The sequence below is a fragment of the Bubalus bubalis genome, chromosome 3, assembly GCF_019923935.1.
Source record: "Bubalus bubalis isolate 160015118507 breed Murrah chromosome 3, NDDB_SH_1, whole genome shotgun sequence".
NCBI lineage: Eukaryota > Metazoa > Chordata > Mammalia > Artiodactyla > Bovidae > Bubalus > Bubalus bubalis.
In genome coordinates this window covers 146426604-146446284 of record NC_059159.1, presented here as the reverse complement: position 1 = coordinate 146446284, position 19681 = coordinate 146426604, and the positions used below count along the sequence as shown (strand labels likewise).

The 19681-nt window shown below is 42.7% G+C and overlaps 1 protein-coding gene across 2 annotated transcripts in view; it reads right to left on the bottom strand.

The window, feature by feature from the left end:
* The window catches only part of FAM120A (family with sequence similarity 120A), a 116926-nt gene that overhangs the window by 33267 nt on the left and 63978 nt on the right, over window positions 1-19681 (bottom strand). For both annotated transcript variants that reach the window (XM_025282081.2, XM_006045415.3), the window contains exons 6-10: window positions 19495-19592; window positions 18990-19267; window positions 8833-8920; window positions 5414-5641; window positions 2743-2917 (exon numbers count right to left, since the gene is read on the bottom strand). In XM_025282081.2, the coding sequence (XP_025137866.1) occupies window positions 2743-2917; window positions 5414-5641; window positions 8833-8920; window positions 18990-19267; window positions 19495-19592 (867 nt within the window). The remainder of the gene's footprint in view (window positions 1-2742; window positions 2918-5413; window positions 5642-8832; window positions 8921-18989; window positions 19268-19494; window positions 19593-19681) is intronic.

The window sequence follows — 19681 nt, the reverse complement described above, 5'->3', positions numbered from 1 at the left end:
AAGGCAAAGGCAGCAGGCACGTGGAGAACAAATCTGTCCCGAGGATCTTATCGTGCACTTTCATGTGCAAAGTGCCACTGACTTAAAAATTTCATCTACGTATGGTCTATGAATAAATGTAGGTAAAACAAGATTCCAAATCTTATCAACCAAGAACTCCTGAGAAACTGCACCAGGTTAGCCTCTTTGGCATGATCAGACATTGTTATTTTCCCATCTCATCCAAATCATAAAGAAGCTACAATATTTTCTCCATAAAACAGTCACTTAGTAGATGTTTCAGGTATGGAAACCTAAACCAGGGGCATTGTAAGTCAGTGTTTTCCACCGGCCAAAAGTAACAGAGCAACAGCAAACAACTGTGTGCCATCCTTGAAGAGAAGTCAGGGAGTGGGGAGGGGAGCAGAGGCAGGAGCAAAGGCAAAAGACATGCCTGCCAAATTCTCTTTGGAATTGCGGTTTTCTCCCACTCGCCCACCCTTCCCCCATCCACCTCACAGCGGAACACTTTCCTCCTTTCTTTTCTATTCCCTGTGCCTCCCAGCCTCCAAATGAGGTCAAGGCACCTCCATCCAGAGTCTCAAAGAGCTCATTTGAGTCCCCTCAGACTTTACCACCTTTCTCCTTCCCTTGGGCATGCCATTCCCCATGCCCTCCAGCCCTAGCCAGAACTGGCCTGCCACAGGCAGGCTGACCTAGTCATTTCTCTGTGAGGCCTGCATTGGGCCCTATGGTGTCGTTTGTACATTCAGCTCTTTACCACAATTTGCCTCCCTCTTGCTTATTCTTAGAGGATGCTAGTCTATTTAGTCAATACTCTCCCCTGGCTTCTGCTTCCCCTATTGTCTAAAAGGCCAGCCTCTCCCAGGCCAGTAAGACACCTGTATCAACTGGGTACAATTAACTGATGAGGGAGTGGAGCATGCGGGGTGCTGTCAGCTGTGTGTTTCACAGTGTCTTAAAGGCACAGACTGGCAGCAGGGCAGAGGAGACCAAGACTCTTACTTCCCAAGAGCACCTGGCACCTGCAGCTCACCTGCGACACAGAGAACTCCCTGAAACAGGCGAGGGATGCACAGTGCCCACTGCTGACGACATGAACACAGCACACCAGCCATATGCAGGCTGCTCTATGAAGCTATGGATACTGCCAAGGGGAGCCCAACCTGGGACATACCTGAGGGTATTCAGGTTTTGAGCACTGAAAACTCTTGAGGATTTTCTGCATAAAGATAACTGTGTTTCTGGAACACACAAGCAAATGAAGAACAGCCTTTCACCATGGAAGCCAATATGGTGCTATGGGGCTAAGGACACAGCAGCAAGTAGGGCCGCATGGGACCCTGTAGCACTCAGCATTCCAGGACCAACAGAGACCCAAGAGGCTACAGGGACTAAGATGCTCAGGGCTGGTGATGAACTGGAGGTCACAGCTGTGGGGCCAGGGTGGCCTGGGTGGGCCAGCACAGAAAGCTGGCCAATCCTGTGCAAAGTTAAAAAGGTCTTCTTTTCTGAGCAAATAAATCACACAGTGAGAGAAAAGGATGAGGATTTGTACACCTGGAATGTACTGGGCCTTTGAAAAGTGTCCACTGACACACTCGGTGTTTCACATGGTGCCTCCGGCCTGATCAAGGTGGTAGAAACATCAGCTAGAGGAGGCCCTGTGGAGCCGGCATCACCTTCTCCAGCTACAGTCACACAAAAAGCTCAGCAGCCACACTAGGTATGACTATACTCAAGTAAGGGAAGTGACAGATGGCTTCTTTTTAAAGGCTTACAGAATCACAATTTTGTCACAGTAATAGAAACAGAAAACAAGAATCTATAGAACTGTTTAGATAAAATTGCTAGACCCTCTCTAGTTTTGAGTTCCAAAGGTAAGATCTACTCCCATACTTGGCCTTGAGCTCAGCTTCACCCCTGTCACCAGGCCTGCAATGACCTGCCATACAAGCAGGTGATCTGTCACCAAATATCCTCAGTTTAGAGGAAGACTTAGTAATCTACAATTTCCACACTTAATAATACTCTTATTTTAGATTGCACATATTGGGAAACATTTTTGTATTTCCTACTAAATATACAGTGACTTTTATCTTCCCTACATTAGTAGATAAAATTACCTAGAACAGAAAGGCATGATTTTCTCCTCCAAAATCACATTGGCCCACTGAAGATGGAAATACTTTGACCTCAACTTTTGCCCAAATTTCAAACAACAGTTTCTGTCTTCCCACTTCCCCCTCCACCCCCAGAATCGATCAGCTGGAGGGAGGCCTCTAAGGGAAATCGTTACAAGTCCCCTCTTGGCCTCAGGGATGTGTGCAGCAACTGCACAGAAGCAGCCCAGTGGACAGCTGGTGGGACCTCCCCAGGAACACTGATCTCTGCAAAGAGGGAACCACATCTCGTGGACACCACAGCAGAAACTGCTGTCAATCTGCCCAGAACATGTTAACCACGAGGATGGCGACTGTCAGGACTGTTTCCAGATCAATGTTCAGTTTGAAGCGCAAACCTGTTGTTTTATCATTTTAGTGAATAAACACCACTGCTGGGATGTTACTGAGGAAAACAACCTGTGGCTTGTCCTCCTTTCGTAAGAGCCCCGATGGAGCCCATCTCCTTTATGTGGGGACTCTCAGGGTGAACTCAGTCACGATTCTTCTAAGGCTTTAAAAATGCACAAGAGATTATGAGGTACCGAGGAAAACAAACAATGGATTTTACAGTACATACATTCTGGTGGAAGTCTGTTCTTTCTAAAAGCAAGTCTCTCAGTTTTCTTTCTGCTTTCTGCCAAGCTAAACAGGACTCCGTAAACATACTGACGAACTGGCCTATAGAGCAGGGCGGCGGGAGGCAGGTCTTTGCTGGCTTCATCTTCAATAGAAACAGCAATTTTGATTTCACCCTTTGCATGGAAGAAAGCAGAATAATATTGCACATTTTTCATGTTGAATTTACAATAAACTCACAGAAATATAATGTATTATCTCCAGTTAATGAAATCGCAATTCTATTCCAAATCAATTGCTTAACAAGTTGCCTATATCAAGATGTTTAGGGAGAGTTCATTTAGCAGGTTTAGTCAAAATATATGCTCAAAGAGTCAAAATAAAACCTACATTGTTTTATTTTTAACCTGGAACAACAACAAGAACAAAAACCATGTAAATGCTTCCAAAGTCTTCCAAAAAATCTAGGTCGGTAACACCAGACAACAAATAGCATAGAAAATGCTAAGAACTGGCAAATTTTATGAGTCAAGATGGTCATATGTAATGTAATTCATAATTTTCAATGACCTATATGAAATCCAAGAAAAGAGCACCCTAAAAATAAAATGGTCACAAATTTTCTTTACCAAGCTCTTTCATAAAAAATTATCATATACAAAAAACCTACCTAAGAGAACTCTTTTAAGTGGTATTCATTTTTAAAGTGTTCAGCATGTATCAAGCCTCTGCCCCAGTGCATCAAGTAACTCAACAGACGAGTCCCACTGAATGAGACAGCCACCAGGGGCTGGAAATGAAGGAAGCCCTGTTCTGTTCATCCCCACCCCCATTCCTCTCTGCCAACATAGCAGGGGCTTCCCTGTGGCTCCAGGAGACAAATGACTGTGACCACCTGCACCTGAGATCAGTCCAAACATTCTGTGGTCCATGTTATCAAGGCACATCTCAAGAGACTTCACAAGGAATTTAATTATGCATATTCGTAATATAAAAATATATTTATGACCCCAATGTTTAGTAAATTTATTGATATGTACTCTTTTAATCATGTCATAACATTTATTCTTTCTTTCACATGAATTTAATTTAGAACTGATCTTTTCCCTTATCAGAACCTGCATACTCATTAATCTAATAGGTACACATGTGGTTAACACTCATCTAGTGAGTATTTACTCTCCCAAATTGTGAGGCTTTGACGATTCTCTACATTCTCACTTGAAGCTTGAATTCACAGCAAATGTCTCAGCCTGGAATATTTAACACCAGAGCCACTCAGCTCGCAGGAAACAGCACACATTTCAGTCTAAACTTTTCCCAAATATACTGAAAAATTTTAGGCGACACCTTAAAATCTGAAGATAGTCAAGTTCACTTTTCTCAACCACAGTCATTTCATCAGTCTTTGCCCTTGAAATCAGGGAGTACTAAAGAGGAGGACAGGCAGTTTTGCATCACTCAGACTGATTTAACCAAAAGTCCCTAAGTCAGACCCACAAGCATGGCAGGGCACAAACAGCAGGGAGTCCAGGGACCTTATATCCCAAACAACCCCAGAGTGAAAGGGCACAACCTTCCCAAAGCTTGAGTCCCTTTAAACTTAGCAAAATCCTTTTCCCGCAAGAGTAATCCTCACTTACCCTTATAATCTATGTTGGACCTGAAAGATAAAATTTTTACTTTAACCATAATCTGAGAAGTGATACCACACATGCATACCCATATCAAATAACAAATGAGACTTGGAGGCAATTACAATTCAAAAATACATTACAGGACCCAAATGATAGCACTCGTCTTCCTGTCCTTTATTTTATAAAATATAAAATTAAGCAGTCAAATTAGTCAATTAATGGTTAAAAGTGCAGCTCGAGAGTGCTGTGGAATGGAAGTCACTTGTAATTACTGACTCCATTCTATAAACCATACATGGACTGTAGAAAATAAGAAAAAAGCTTGATTATATATGGTGGTACATATACAGATGAAAACATGATAAAATACACATAGTAACGAACCAATGTTACACCAGAAACCTGGTCACCAAGTTAAATTGTGGATCTATGATTATAAACATGACAAGTCACTGAGGAAATTTAAATAAACACAGATCTATTCAAAACACCAAGATTCAGAAACAATTAATGCCACACTGTGTATCTATTTAAGCATACATTTAGGAAGATACTAATAAAGTGACGAAGCCCCATATCCCACTGTTTGCTGTAAGTACTCAATGAGGTAGGGGAATAAGTCAAAGTATGAAGTGCTATCAGCCACTCAGAAGTTGGGAGCTTCTAGGACAGATGATAAACCAGATATAGTATGTGACATCACAATTAAACTTGACACTATAGCAAAAACATGTAGGAAACTTTGAAATTAGAAATACAAATAAAATTACAAACCAGAGAATAACATGAAGTGCCATTAATTAAAAGCTTCAAAAATAATTTTGTGTTAAACTGATGAGAAAAATAAGACTTTTCCCAAGTTCTAATTTTATTGTGATTATAAATATCCATCTTTTTTCTCCAAGTTTAGAAAGGGGAAAATGAACTTCATTTCAAATACCTTGTAAGATAAAAAGCAGTTCCAAAAGGAACAAGGACACAGCCCACAAGAGTGACCACTGAGACGAAGGTCACACGCACAGCCCCAGGGCATACCTTCGTCAGCACGTGGAAGATGTAGGGGTACATCAGCCCCTTCTTGTGCCGGTGCTCGGCCACTCTCAGCACCTCGGGCGCGACAGGAGGCAGGGGTGGGGTGGTGATGTCCATGTGGTTCCTGGTGGGCATGGACAGGAGGCACGGAATTGGCTGAACAGTGCCAATCTGGTTCCCCTTTCCTTCAGCAAGCTGGCTGCCAGAAGAGGCAGTGGACGAACCTTCTGCCTGCAGAGCAACAGGCAAGAGGAGAAAATGGGTTCGTGTCACATTCCCATTCCTTTAACCTGTCTGCCCAATTGTAACACAGAGAGATGTGATTAACAACTTAAAGGAAGACAAGAGCTATGACCCACTCCTCCTTGAACAGAGGAAGTGTGAATGGATGCCCACTGTGCCTGTGTCAGGGATGGGAACCCAGAGAACTGCTGCAGCCGCTGGGTGACCCCACTCATGGCTCCTCCCTTGAGATCCCCATGAGATGAACAGCCTTCTGTAATTGCTAACCCAAGTTCCATCTGGCTCCTTCATGTGACCAACTCTTGTGATTCTGCTTTACTGGGAGACCCTTCCTCAACTCAATGGGTAGCATCCTCTCTACAGATGAAAAAACTAATTCTCCAAGAGGGGATGTCTCTTATCTGTGGTAATGAGACCAGTAACTAGTGAACTGGGACTAAAACTAGATCTCAGTCAGGTCCGCTCCTCACCACCACCACAGTTCTTATTTAAAGAAGAAATATAAACCAAACCTCAAGTATTCTCTTGGGGTACTTAAAGTCCCAAATTAAGTATACACAGGGAACTGTCTGCCAAAAATTAAAACCAAAGAACAAGCTAAAACCATTAAAACTGATAAGTCATATCTACATAAACTGACACAGAAATATGTGCATGGTAAATTATTAGGCGAAAAATATCCACTCTGTACAACCAATCACCAAAATACAGAATATATGTACATGAATGTACACCAAATGACTAGCTCAGTGCTGAAGGGAGATTCTTAGTTTTCTCTTTACAAATTTTAGCAAAGTCCTAATTGTTAACCAAAAGTGAAAGTGAAGTCACTCAGTCGTGTCCAACTCTTTGCGACCCCATGGACTGTAGCCTACCAGGCTTCTCTGTCCATGGGATTTTCCAGGCAAGAATACTGGAATGGGTTGCCATTTCTTCTCCAAGGGGATCTTCCTGACCCAGGGATCAAACCTAGGTCTCCCGCATTGGAGGCAGACACTTTACCCTCTGAGCCACCATTGTTTACCAAGAGCAAGTATTATTTTTGCAGCAAACTTTTTTCCTCACAACAAACCCTAGAAATAATTGCTCACTTACTGCTTCTGCGGCACCCTAAAAAATATACAAAGAAAGGCAATGCCAAAGAATGTTCTAACTACTGTACAACTGCACTCATTTCACATGTTAACAAGACTATGCTCAAAAATCTTAAAGCTAGGCTTCAGCAGTACGTGAACTGAGAACTTCCAGATGTACAAGCTGGATTTAGAAAAGGCAGAGAAACCAGAGATCAAATTGCCAACATCTGCTGGATCACAGAAAAAGCAAGGTATTTCAAAAAAACATCTACTTCTGCTTCACTGACTATGCTAAAGCTTTGACTGTGTGGATCTCAACAAACGGTTGGAAATTCTTTAAGAGATAGGAATACCATGCCAGTTTACCTGTCTCTGAGAAGCCTGTATGAGGGACAAGAAGTAACAGAACTGGACATGGAACAACAGATTGGTTCAAAATTGGGAAAGCAGTACATCAAGGCTGTGTATTACACCCTGCTTATTTAACTTCTATGCAGAGTACCTCATGGGAAATGCTGGGCTGGATGACTCACAAGCTAGAATCAAGACTGCCAGGAGAAATAAAACAACCTCAGATATGCAGATGATACCACTTTAATGGCAGAAAGTGAAGAGAAACTCAAGAACCTCTTGATGAAGGTGAAAGAGGTGAGTGAAAAAGCTGGCTTAAAATTCAGCATTCAAAAAACTAAGATCATGTCATCTGGTCCCACCACTTCATAGCAAATAGATGGGGAAAAAAATGGAAACAGTGGCAGATTTTATTTTCTTGGGCTCTCCAAACCACTGCAGCCATGAAATTAAAAGATACTTGCTCCCTGGAAAGAAAATTATGACAAACTTAGACAGCGTATTAAAAAGCAAAGACATTACTTTACCAACAAAGGTCCATCTAGTCAAAGCCATGGTTTTTCCAGTAGTCATGTATGGATATGAGAGTTGGACCATAAAAAAGGCTGGATGCCCAAGAGTTGATGCTTTCAAACTATGCTGCTGGAGAAGACTCTTGAAAGTCCCTTGAACAGTCAATCTTAAAGGAAATCAACCCTGAATATTCATTGGAAGGACTGATGCTGAAGTTGAAGCTCCAATACTTTGACCACCTGATGTGAACAGCTGACTCACTGGAAAAGACTTGATGCTGGGAAAGACTTAGGGCAGGAGGAGAAGGGGATGACAGCAGATGAGATGGTTGGATGGCATCACTAACCTCAATGGACATGAGTTTGAGCAAACTCCAGAAGATAGTAAAGGATAGGGAAGCCTGGCGTGCTGCAGTTCATGTGGTTACAAGAAGTCAGGCACAACTTAAGAGAATGAACAATAACAACAAAAAATATTGATTTTTCTGTTCTGAAACAAAATGTATTCTTTTAGTGGTATGCATTGAGTGCTTAATTTCATCCTTTAAAATACAAAGTGCCAAAATTAGCCTTAAGAAGAATAATTCATGGATAACTCACGAAAGTTTTCTATGCTTTCCGTTCCATAGTATGTAGATATAAACAACTGAAAATGCTTTGGATTATGTATCCAGAAAACATTTCTGTTATTTATTTTCAGGATAATCATTCAACAGTGAGAATATTTCAGAGTTTTAAACATATTTCTAACATTCTATCATCCTGTATAAAAACAAGCCCTCTTCCAGCCAGAGACCAGCTCATCCTAGGTGACCAAAGGTGGAGATAGATGTGGCTTTGTAAGTTTAAAATATTCATCTAGAGATGAATATTAACAAGTAGAAATAGAAAAAGGGGGGGGGGGGAATAAAATTTAGTTTATTTTTATTTTTTCATTTTTAATGTGTACATCAACAAAACTTTTCTCACCTAATCACCACAAAACCCTACAAGAAATGAGGGCTCTGAAAGGCTATGTAGTGAGCAGAGAGAAGAGGATCTCTATTAGGTCACCACCCTGCCCTGGGAGAGAGAGCAAACGGGGGTAGCACAGCCCTTCCCCGCTCACCCTTGTCAATGTATTACTCATAAATAACATGCTTAAAAAAAGAGAGAGAGAGAATTTTACTTTAAATCAATCCCTGGCACTACATGCTGAGAGAATGAGAATTTGAAAGAATAAAAGGCACAGACTTACTACCTTTGTTTGGTCTCCTGGGTCTCCCCGTGCTTGAGGTTCTGAATGGCTTCCTGTCTTCTCCCAGCCAATCTTGTTCCCACTGATATGGCTGAACATAAAATGAACAAAAATACCAATTAGTGTTGACCACTTCCCACATGTACTCATGATGATAAGAAGGGCCTTCCCTGAGCCTACAAACCAAGGATACCTTATGCTTTACTGATCCCACCTTGTGAAACAACCTATGTCCAGAGAAAATCCTATCACAAGAACCCTTTCCACCTACTTCAACGGTAACCACCCACTGGCGAAGAGAAATCAAGCACCTAACCTATGCCTCACGGCTCGGCTTAAAGATGGTCTAGGATGTGCTACTGCTGCGGATGTACAGGAGACAAATGTAGGACTTGCCTTTGGGACCTCAGTCATCTTGGAGAAATAAGACATCACATTCAATTGACAATGATCAGGCAATAGAAGATTAAATGTTATCCGGGTCAAGTGTTACTCATAATTTATAAATAAATGTAAAGTATTATATGCCAATGACAATTCATGGGGGGCATTCCTATTCATGGTAGGGAGCATGGGAGCTAAGGCTAGCGATAACTCACTCAGAGGTGTGCGCCTTGCAGGCCTAAGGAGAGGCAATGGATTTGTGAGTGCAGAGAACAAGAAGTTACCTGAATCTTACTTGGGGAATGATGTTCTTTGGTAAAGTAAAAGTGGGAGAAAAAGATGCAGAAGATTACAATGTATCTTAAAATACCAGAATGAAGTATCTTTCAATAAGTATTCTTAAAAACTGTGGGTTGTTACCAATTAGAAGCCTGAGAAAACAATGTAGGGGATTTAACAAGCATTTTTTTTTTAAAAAGGAAATGGGGACTTCCCTGGTGGACCAGCAACTAAGACTCCTCACTTTCACTGCAGGGGGCATGGGTTTGATCCCTGGTCAGGGAACTAAGGTTCTACCTGCTGGAGGGGAGAGAGAAACAGAATAGACCGGATGCAGCAAATGTGATATGAATCACGTTATTTCAAAAACTCTTTTTCCATTTGTATATTTGGGGCCACAAAGTAAAAGCAAATTTACTTTGGTACCCAGGCAAACTTTGTGAAAAGCAGTATCCTGGAGGGAGTAGGGAATCTAGAGGGGCTCGAGTAGGGATAAGATGCTGACAATCATGGGGATCACCTAAGCCACTACACGCATCCACCCTTCACTTGCCCCTCTCCCTGAAGCGCTCCAAGCCAAAATTATCTTCTAAAACCAGTGCTGGCCACAAAACATGCCAACATAGAGAGCTTTTATTTGGCTTGCCTTATCTGACTCATGTGACAGAAATTTTAAAACCTGGTAATTCCATCTTCCAATCAACTTCATTTTAGTTCTTAAAAAAAAAAAAAAAAAAAAAACCAGCCATTGCAAAAAGAGGAGAGTGAGACTGACCCATCTTAAACCAAGAATCATGTCCAATGTTGTGATATTTTGGAGTCTAGCTCCTTGATGTGAGTCACCCCAATACCTCCACATCAAACAAGGTTATCCAGCATCCAGGCTCCTAGTCTTCAGTGAAGACTCAGAGAAACCATTGCTCTGTCCAAGTTCGCTACTCATGTGTACAATCTCAGGCTACAACTTTGCAAAACCAGAGGAAACTCTAGTGATGAGAAGGCGTAAAAATAAATACAAGTATTCTAAGAGCATAGTGATCCATCCTATTTGAAATCCAAGAGAAGAGCAGCTACTACATGAGTGAGCAGATAAGAAGCTGGACAAACTGATTAGTCAATCAATTATTCATTGAGTATCTACTGGTCAGGACATGTTATGTGATAATTGTGCCAAGACCTGTGAAATAGGGAATTAGAAGGTATATAATCTTGTCATACACATGTCCAAAGTGAGTGTTTCAAGCAAAGGGGAGGAAAGGTAAGTAGCTCTGAAGTGGTTTATTTAGAAGGTGGTATAAATAAAGTTGCTTAAAAAGTCAGTAACATTTATTGTGTGAAATTTTAGAATATATTACTTGACACATGTTTTATACAGAAATATAACATTTATTATCTACCATTTTATATATTTAAGGATATCCTATCTACAAAATGCACACATGAACAGCTTAATGAATGTCTACAAACACACCACATAAGCAACACAGGACTGACATCCCAGAATCCCCTTCTTGACCTGCTCCTCAGACTTCCTCAAGGGTAATAGCTATTCTGACTTCTAACAGCAAAGACTGCTTTTATACACCATATACACAGAATCATGCATTTGCACACGTTTTATGTCCGGGAGTTTGGGCTCAACAATATTATTGCAGTGCTGGTCCCGCCCCAGGGCCACATGCACTCGGTGCTATGGAGGCACCATAGCTGGGCCTACAATCCAGTCCTACAGGAGATCCCCGCCCCAGAAGCATTTAGTATTTTCTGCTGTTCTTCGGTTGGCCTTTTGGGAGGAAATGCAGTGAATCTCAGCACAGTCTAGTCTGCACTTCTCTGATAATAATGAAGATGAGCATCTTCCCATGTGTGATATTTTCTTTTGTGGTGTGCCTGTTTAAACATTCAATAAGTGGACAATGTGCAGAATGCTCTTAAGGACTTATAGGAAGTCATCATCTATTTTGGATACAGGTTCTTGGTCAGGTGCATGGACTGCAATTATCTTCCATGTCCTGCTGGACTACCACCCCTCCCTCTCTATGACAGATTTAAGCTTTTATAAGTGATGCCCTGATGCGAACAGGTAACTCATTGGAAAAGTCCCTGATGCTGGGAAAGACTGAGGGCAGAAGGAGAAGAGGGCACCAGAGGATGAGATGGCTGGATGACATCATTGATGCAATGGACATGAACTTGGGCAATCTCCGGAAGATGGTGGGGGACAAGGAGGCCTAGTGTGCTACAGGGGTTGCCAAGAGTTGGACACGACTGGGTAACTGAACAACTGCCACATGTGATGCCTCGTCTTGTACAAGTTGGCTGCGACTGGGTGCAGCCTCCCCTAACCACCCTGTGCTCACTATTCTCGTTTCTGTGTTTCATGGTATGCATCACATTCAGCACTACTGTCTGTCTGTATCACTCAGTCATGAACTCTACAAAGATAATAAAACCATACAGTCACTACAGAACAGGTGTGCAATAGCTGACTGACTAAATCACATAACTGTAGCCTAAATGGATATGGCAAAAAAGGCGTAAAATTTTATATGGATACACTGTACTGGGGAGATCATGCCATGTGACGAACGTGGAAGCTTGTCCCACTTAAGATCACGTACAATTTTTATTTATAAATCTTAGTTTTGTTTTATAAACTAAACTAAAAAGTTACCAAACTAAAAAGTTATCATAACCTAAATGTTTGCAAGATCTTTTAACAGTGTACTATAAAATCTAAAATTCTGCCTGAAAAACATTCTTGACAGTGGCTAATTTTATACAGTTCAGAATACTTCAATAGGATAATTATATTACTTTATAACTTAAGAAAACAAAATATTTGATACAACAAATGCCATGCTTTGAACAAGATGGATTAGAAATTTCTGGATATTTGTATATTCAGTTAGGTTCCATTTTGCACAACGGCTCCCACCTTATAATCACACTTGGAACTGCTAATGGTGTCATAAGTTTCATCAGCTTCGCCCTGAGAAAACCTGCTCAGACCCAGGCAGGCCACAGGGAAGTGGATGGGGCAGGGCAGGAAGCCTGCATGTGTTCTGGATTTGAATCTTCCTGCTCAGCCAAAGGCACAACTCTCTGTGGGTAAACTTCAGGTTCAGGAATCCATTCACAGCCACAGCAACAACGACTGGATTCAAACCTAGACCCACCATTCCAGACATTACCCCATGCTATTACCAGAAAGCCATGAAATGCATTTATGATGCAGCAGGCAATCAACAGAAAAGAACTACCTTCATACCCAGACAGGTGGCAAGGAGGAAGGCCAACACCACACAGAACTCGCCAGGATGAGAATCTGAATTCTCAACAGGTGATGCAAAGCCTCACTTCACTCCAGGACACGTGGGACTTTTTCTGCACTAAAGCTGGTTGAAAGCAGCCAACTGTCCTAACCACTGAATTCTCTCAAACACATTTTTTTTAGTTAGCAGGTTGGTGATGCTAGGATGGAAGTAGACTGGTGTCCATATTTATACCAAGTGTCTGACCCATCACAGTGACTTCTCACTCACGCACAGCTGTCCTGGGTGTGGTTTGCTCTTGTGGAACAGAAAAGGAAGATAGCATTGACCACAAGCTGACTTATTTGTCAACAAAAAAGGAAGAAAAGGCAAATAAAACCAAAAGGGGGGACTTCCCAGGGGTTAAGTATCTGCCTGTCAATGCAGGGGACACAGGTTTGATCCTTGGTCTGGAAACTAAGATCCCACATGTGGTGGGGCAACTGAGCCCATGTGCCACAACTACTGAGCCTGCGCTCTAGAGTCCTTGAGCCGCAACTACTGAGGCCTGAGTGCTCTAGATCCCTGGTCTGCAACAAGAAAATCCCTGCAATGAGAAGCCCACACATTGCAACTAGAGAGTAGCCCCCACCTGCCTCAACTACCCACATGACAAAGAGCTAGTGCAGCCAAAAATTAATTAATTAATTTAAGAAAAACAAAAGGGAAGAAGTAAAACATGAGCAAGATCAAATCCTCAGTAGCACTATCTAGTGTATGTGAATAAGGTCATAGATATGGTTAAACCATGTGAAAGTTTCAACAAATGCACATACATTTTCATTTTCATCTGCTCCCTATCCCAAGAACGGAAGAGAGATTTGACCGACAGCCTGCTCTCATACAACAGACCCTCAAGAGTTCTGATTGCCAGGTGTTCCTATTACAGAGGGTGAAGACTTGAGCTCCCTGATAAGGGAAGCCACAAGAGTATCACGTACATAAATATCCTTTCTAGGTACATCTCCCTATGCCCCAAATTAAGCTAGGGTCACACACACTCAGATTCTTTCAGAAGTACTTGTCTCATTCTTATGCAGCAGTCAAGATGGAGCTCTTGTCCCAGACGCTCCTCTTATGTGTTTGTCAGAGGACTTCTCATGGTTTTTCCCACCCAAGTGAATGTTCAGCAACACCCAAGTCAGATGAGCTCGACATAAAATGCCTACATGGGTCAGTAAGTGGCTAGAACTTACACAGACCCTCCACCTAGGATGGCAAAGATAATAATTAATTCTTAACCAAACATAAATATAATTCAGAATAGCTTTTCTCAAAAGATATTATAAGTGTTGCTACTGCTGCTGCTGCTGCTGCTGCGTCGCTTCAGTCATGTTCGACTCTGTGCGACCCCATAGACGGCAGCCCACCAGGCTTTATAAGTGTAACCTGGTGCTAAAAAAAAAAAAAAAAAACAAACAACCCTTAAAATATAAATGAAAAGTAGCCATTTGTCTGACACAACAGTGTAACAATCTGAAAGGGAAACTGAAGCTTATTTAGCCTGTCTGGGACTGGGTACCCTAGGGCCAGGGTAAAATGTAACTATCTTTGCAAACAGTTTCCCTGGAAAGGAAGCCTGACAGGACTTCAATCCCAGCTCTGCATAAAAGGCCTGCATGGGTCAGTGAGTGGCTAGAACTTACACAGACCCTCCACCTTTGATGGCAAAGATAATAAGTATTTTCAACCAAGCATAAAAGTAATTCAGAATAGTTTTTCTCAGCAGATATTAGAAATGTAGAACACCAATACCACTTAAAGGAAAAAAGATGCATTAGAAGAAGCATGTTTCCTGGGACACTAGATGAAGGGTGCTAAATGAAATTCTTTAGGTATTTACATTAAGAATGAAGTAAATGTTTTGGTATTTTATTGCCTCCATGGTTATTTTTTAAATAATAGTGATAGCTGAAACTTACTGTGGACACTCATCAACTAATTTACATGTACAACCCAAAGACCTCCTAGTCACATTGGGAGCACTGGCCCGTGGAGCTTCAGGCCACACTACCACAAGTGGCAACTGGTACCTGGCAAGACGAACCACGGGAGGTTGGGGGACTGGGTCCTGACAGCTCTGGGTCTCTGCAATGGTCAGCAGTCCCTCGGGCACTGACAGCAACCTTTTATAGGTTACACAAAGACCAAGGACATGCCAGGAAAGCCCAAATCTCATGCCACACCAACTCCACCAATGTCCCCCTCTGAGCTTCATCTTCAAAAACCAATGTGGGACTTTCCTGCTGGTCCAGTGGCTAAGACTCCATGCTCCCAGTGCAGGGGGCCCTGGTTCGATCCCTGGTCAGGGAACTAGGTCCGCGTACCACAACAAGGAGTCTGCATGCTGCAGCTAAAGATCAAAGATCCTGCCTGTTACAACTAAGACTTGGCACAGAAAAACAAATAAATAAAGATAAATATTAAAGAAAAAAACAATATTTGCCAATTTCATAGGTTAAAAAAAGGTACCTTGTTAGGTTTTAAGTTACCTTCCTTTTTCTTTTCTTTAAATGAAAGTAAACAACATACTTCTATGTTACTGACTATCTGTTTCCTCTGTGAATCCCATGTTTATATTCTTTTTAATTTGTAGGAAGCTGGGTGTTTTGGGAGGATGGGGAGGAGAGGCTTATTTGGGGGCTAATTCTGGGGTGGGGTATTTTGGGGAGGCATACTCTTATATAACAGTCCCCATTACCTGTTCACACCAACTTAAAAAAAAAAAAAAGCCATTGCTTTTCCACTGGGGGAATGAGGTCACTTATTTTGTAATCTTCCAAGTTCAAGATTATTTCCCAGTACCATGGGGAATATGGTGGAAATGCCTGAGGGAATCAAACAGGAAAGGGCACACCCAGCCAGGGCCAGTTCAGGCCTCCCTCCTCTCTGCTGTACAACTCAGTGTCTTACGGAAGGGCAGTTACAAATGCTTCTACAGTCAATCTGCAGAAGCTGGTACAAACAGTGGCACTTCACTTAACCTGTACAGTAATCTCCCAGTCAAATGGCCTGCTGACCCAGACACGTGTCTGAAACTCTGGGATCTTTACAGCCCCAGGATCATTCCAAGCAAATACTGGATGCTTTCTGTCACACTTAGAACTCAAGACTCCACACCAACCAGCCTTCATCTCACTTGACATCACAGCCACACTGGCTTCCCCTTCCTCCACCCTGCATCCTCGTCCAGCTTTCTCCCCACTGTCATGGCTCAAATCCTGCCTCACTGGAAGCACGCTCATCTAGGCCCACTCACCTGGTGCTTGCTTCACATGCTCATCACTTGGGTGCTGCCTACCACCATGCTCACTGATAGACAGTGCTCAAGTGTTGCTTGGCTAAATGAACTGATGATTTCTTTCCCTCAAGACCATCCTGAGAGCACCATGTAGACCCAGGAATTCCACCCTAAGTCCAAACCAAAGGTAAACCAAATCTTAACTGACTTACTGCCCCTACTTAGCTTCTAAACAAGGAAAGGAATCCTCTGTCCTCTGCATGGCCTCAAAAGTGCACACACACAACTTATTCAACCAGAATCCTCACCCTGAAATAACAAACACTGTCCTTCTTAGCAAGAAAGCGGTGCCCATAATCAGGGTTGATCCCAGGTCCTACTCTGTCTGGCTTATGACCCTGAACCTCTGGTACAAGTTCCTATCCCATTTTCCTTCTGTCCTTCCTCTCAGTTTTAACATGTCTACCTATTGTGTGTTACTCACTCAGGCATGTCTGATTCTTTGTGACCCCATGGACTGTAGCCCGCTAGGCTCCTCTGTCCATGGAATTCTCCAGACAAGAATACTGGAGTGGGTTGCCATTCCCTTCTCCGGGGGATCTTCCCAACGCAGGGACTGAACCTGAGTCTTCCACACTGCAGGCAGATTCTTCACTGTCTCAGCCATGTCTACTTCTTATTTGTTATAATAAATGGAAAAACAGATTCAAAGAAATGAAAACATTCCTAAGCCACATAACTTGATCCAATCTCAGCAGTCTTTCAATTCCAGATTGTGGACGTGCTCTGCCTTTTCTACCGTGATTCACACCATGAGAGGGTGAGACGCCCACGCTACTCCCACATATGGAGATCTTACAGAGGCACTTCCAGAAAAACGCAATAAGAATGCCCTCAGTTGGGGAAACAGACAGTTAAGTGCTACAGAGCTTAGAGGTAAGAGAGACAACTAAGACTGAGAAAAAGCTCCAGGAAAGGCAATTGATCAGAACCTTTGGAAACAGGCCAGAGTTGAGTATGCACAAAAAAAAGGGAGTCACTCTCAATCTTATTCACTCAAGTTCAACTCATTTCCTAACAGGGCAGTTTGCCAAATTAAGTAGGTAACTCACATTACCTCTGCAACCCCAACCATAGGAACAGGATCAACACTGGACCTCCCCAGACCAGGGCCTTTCCTGGCTCACCATGCTTGTCATCTGCACAGGACTCTGAGCCACAAAGAGTGGCTCTGTGTTTTATTTCTACCTGTATTTCAGAGCCTAGAAAGAATTTGCTCTTGTTGCTTAGTCACTCAGTTGTGTCTGACTCTTTTGCAATCCCATGGATTGCAGCCTACCACGCTACTCTGTCCATGGGACTTTCCAGGGAAGAATCTGGGAGTGGGTTGCCATTTCTTCTCCAGGGGATTTTCCCAACCCAGGGATCAAACCTGCATCTCCTGCACGCAGGCAGATTCTTTACCATTGTATACTATAGATACTTTGGTCTTGATGACATGAGTCAATTTTTAAAAGAAAACTTATAGTTCCTTAGAGAGTGAAAGGGCTCCTGAGGCATATATCAGCTGTTCTCAAACGTCCTGCGCTAAAGAGTCACATGGTCTCATTTACACATGCAGATTTCTAAGCCCCAACATAGCAATTCTTATTTGGTAGGTCTTCAATGTTACCTTCCTAGAAGGTTAATTTAAAAGTTTGAATAATAAATTACAACTTTTTGCTTTATTTTTAGAATTTTAGGACTGCACATACAGCAAGTAAACATTTGGGCACTTTATGCTTCTCTGTTTCACAACAGCATACATCCCTGGATGGCAGCAAACTCCTCAGGAACTGCCCATTTGGGGACTTAGTGGTGACTAAGTGGTGACTTAGTGACCTCCCTGCTGGGGAGGTCAGCAGACTTAGTGCCCATTTTACAGATGCAAAAGAGGAAAAATCTCTGGTTTCAGGTGGCACACCCATAAGAAGTTGCAGGAAGACTGGAAATTGTGTGTCAATTTTTTTTCAGCAGAAACTGACATAGCAATAACTAGCCTTGGGCATCTACTGTGAATCAGAGTTCAAACCGAGGAAAAGAGATGCAGATGCAGAGAGAAAGACTGTTCCTTTCCTTTCTTCTTTCTCTTTTTGAACCAGGTTTCTTAGAAACATAAGGTTATGTAAGCGGAGGAGGAGGACTATGCATTTCAAGACTTTCTCCATCAGAGTCTAACAAATATTTGAAAATTCATTTATTCAGGGACACACATTACTTAAAATATTCCTCTCTACAGGGAGAATTTCAGCCTGGGTCTGGCAGCTTTCTACAATTTTGGTTAGGTGAACAGTGTTATGTCAAGAATAGTCCTATGATCTGGGGAGTTGGGATTCAAGTTATTGAATTCAGAACAAAAGGAAATTCTGATTCCCCTTCAACCCAGCAGCCAAGAGACTGAAAACCATAGAAGTCTAATTTAAAATGCTTTCTGAGGGTGGGAGTAGAGAAATCACAGCCCAAAGAGAGTCAGGTGGAACTTGATCAGATAACTTTACCATATTTGGTGGTCACACAAACTAATTTCCCTAAAATTACACCCAAAAAAGAGGGGAACCCAAGAATTTGGGCTGGCATAGTACACACTTTCAACCTTGGAAGGCCATAGGAGATGTCTCATCTTTTCTCTTGGTCTGAGGAATCCCAGTCAAGCAAAGAGTAACTGTCACCTACCTACAACAAACAGTAACAAAGAGTAACTGTCACCTACCTACAACAAACAGTAACAAAGAGTAACTGTCACCTACCTACAACAAACAGCATCTTTGAACACAACCATCAGTGCCATGGGCCGGCCAGCCAACCAGCCAAAGGCAGCTTCTCTGGGGACTACAAGCTACTTAAGTAGCCTAAGGCAGTTGCTACACTTCCAGGAAGCACCAGCTACTCCATACACCACTCACTTTGCAGCTCCTCCACTGCCTTCATCATTGTCTGAAGATGACGACGTAGAAGAACCAGGAAAGTATGCTGAGTCCACGTGATTGGGACTGCCGCTTGGAGCTGGGTTGATTGGGGAGGACCGTTCATACAGTGGGGTATGTTTTCCTTCATGAGGAATGTTACTGTAGTTCTGCTCAGTCAGATTCTTTCCGCTGGTTTCCAAGGTGAGAGCTGGCTCAGCAAGGTTGTACGGGTGTGGACCCTGGCCCGGAGCACCTGGGCTGGGCACCTGGGGGGCCTTAAACAGAGCATACAAATCACGTGTGTGCACATACTGCATGGCCCAGAACACATTAGCATAACCCGGTCTTGGCTAAATTTTAATTCAACACACTCTGGCACCTGCTTCACATATTATGCATGTTAAGAAATTATCTTAGCATTCATTAAGATTTGATTCCAAGGCAGCTGTCCCCCAAGCCAAGGCTGAGCAGACCAGCTGCAGATGGACAGGAAAGGCCTTACCACAGGCTTTGCTTGCAGAGAGGTCTGTGGAATGTTGAGCATCTGGGGGGGGACATACGGTGGCACTATCCCAGGCATTCCAAACGGATTTGGTCTGGCTGTTTCATCAATACAGAAAGAAAACAATAAACAACTGTGAGCAGGACGTTCCCCAAGACACAGCACAGCTAACACACGTTGCCATCTG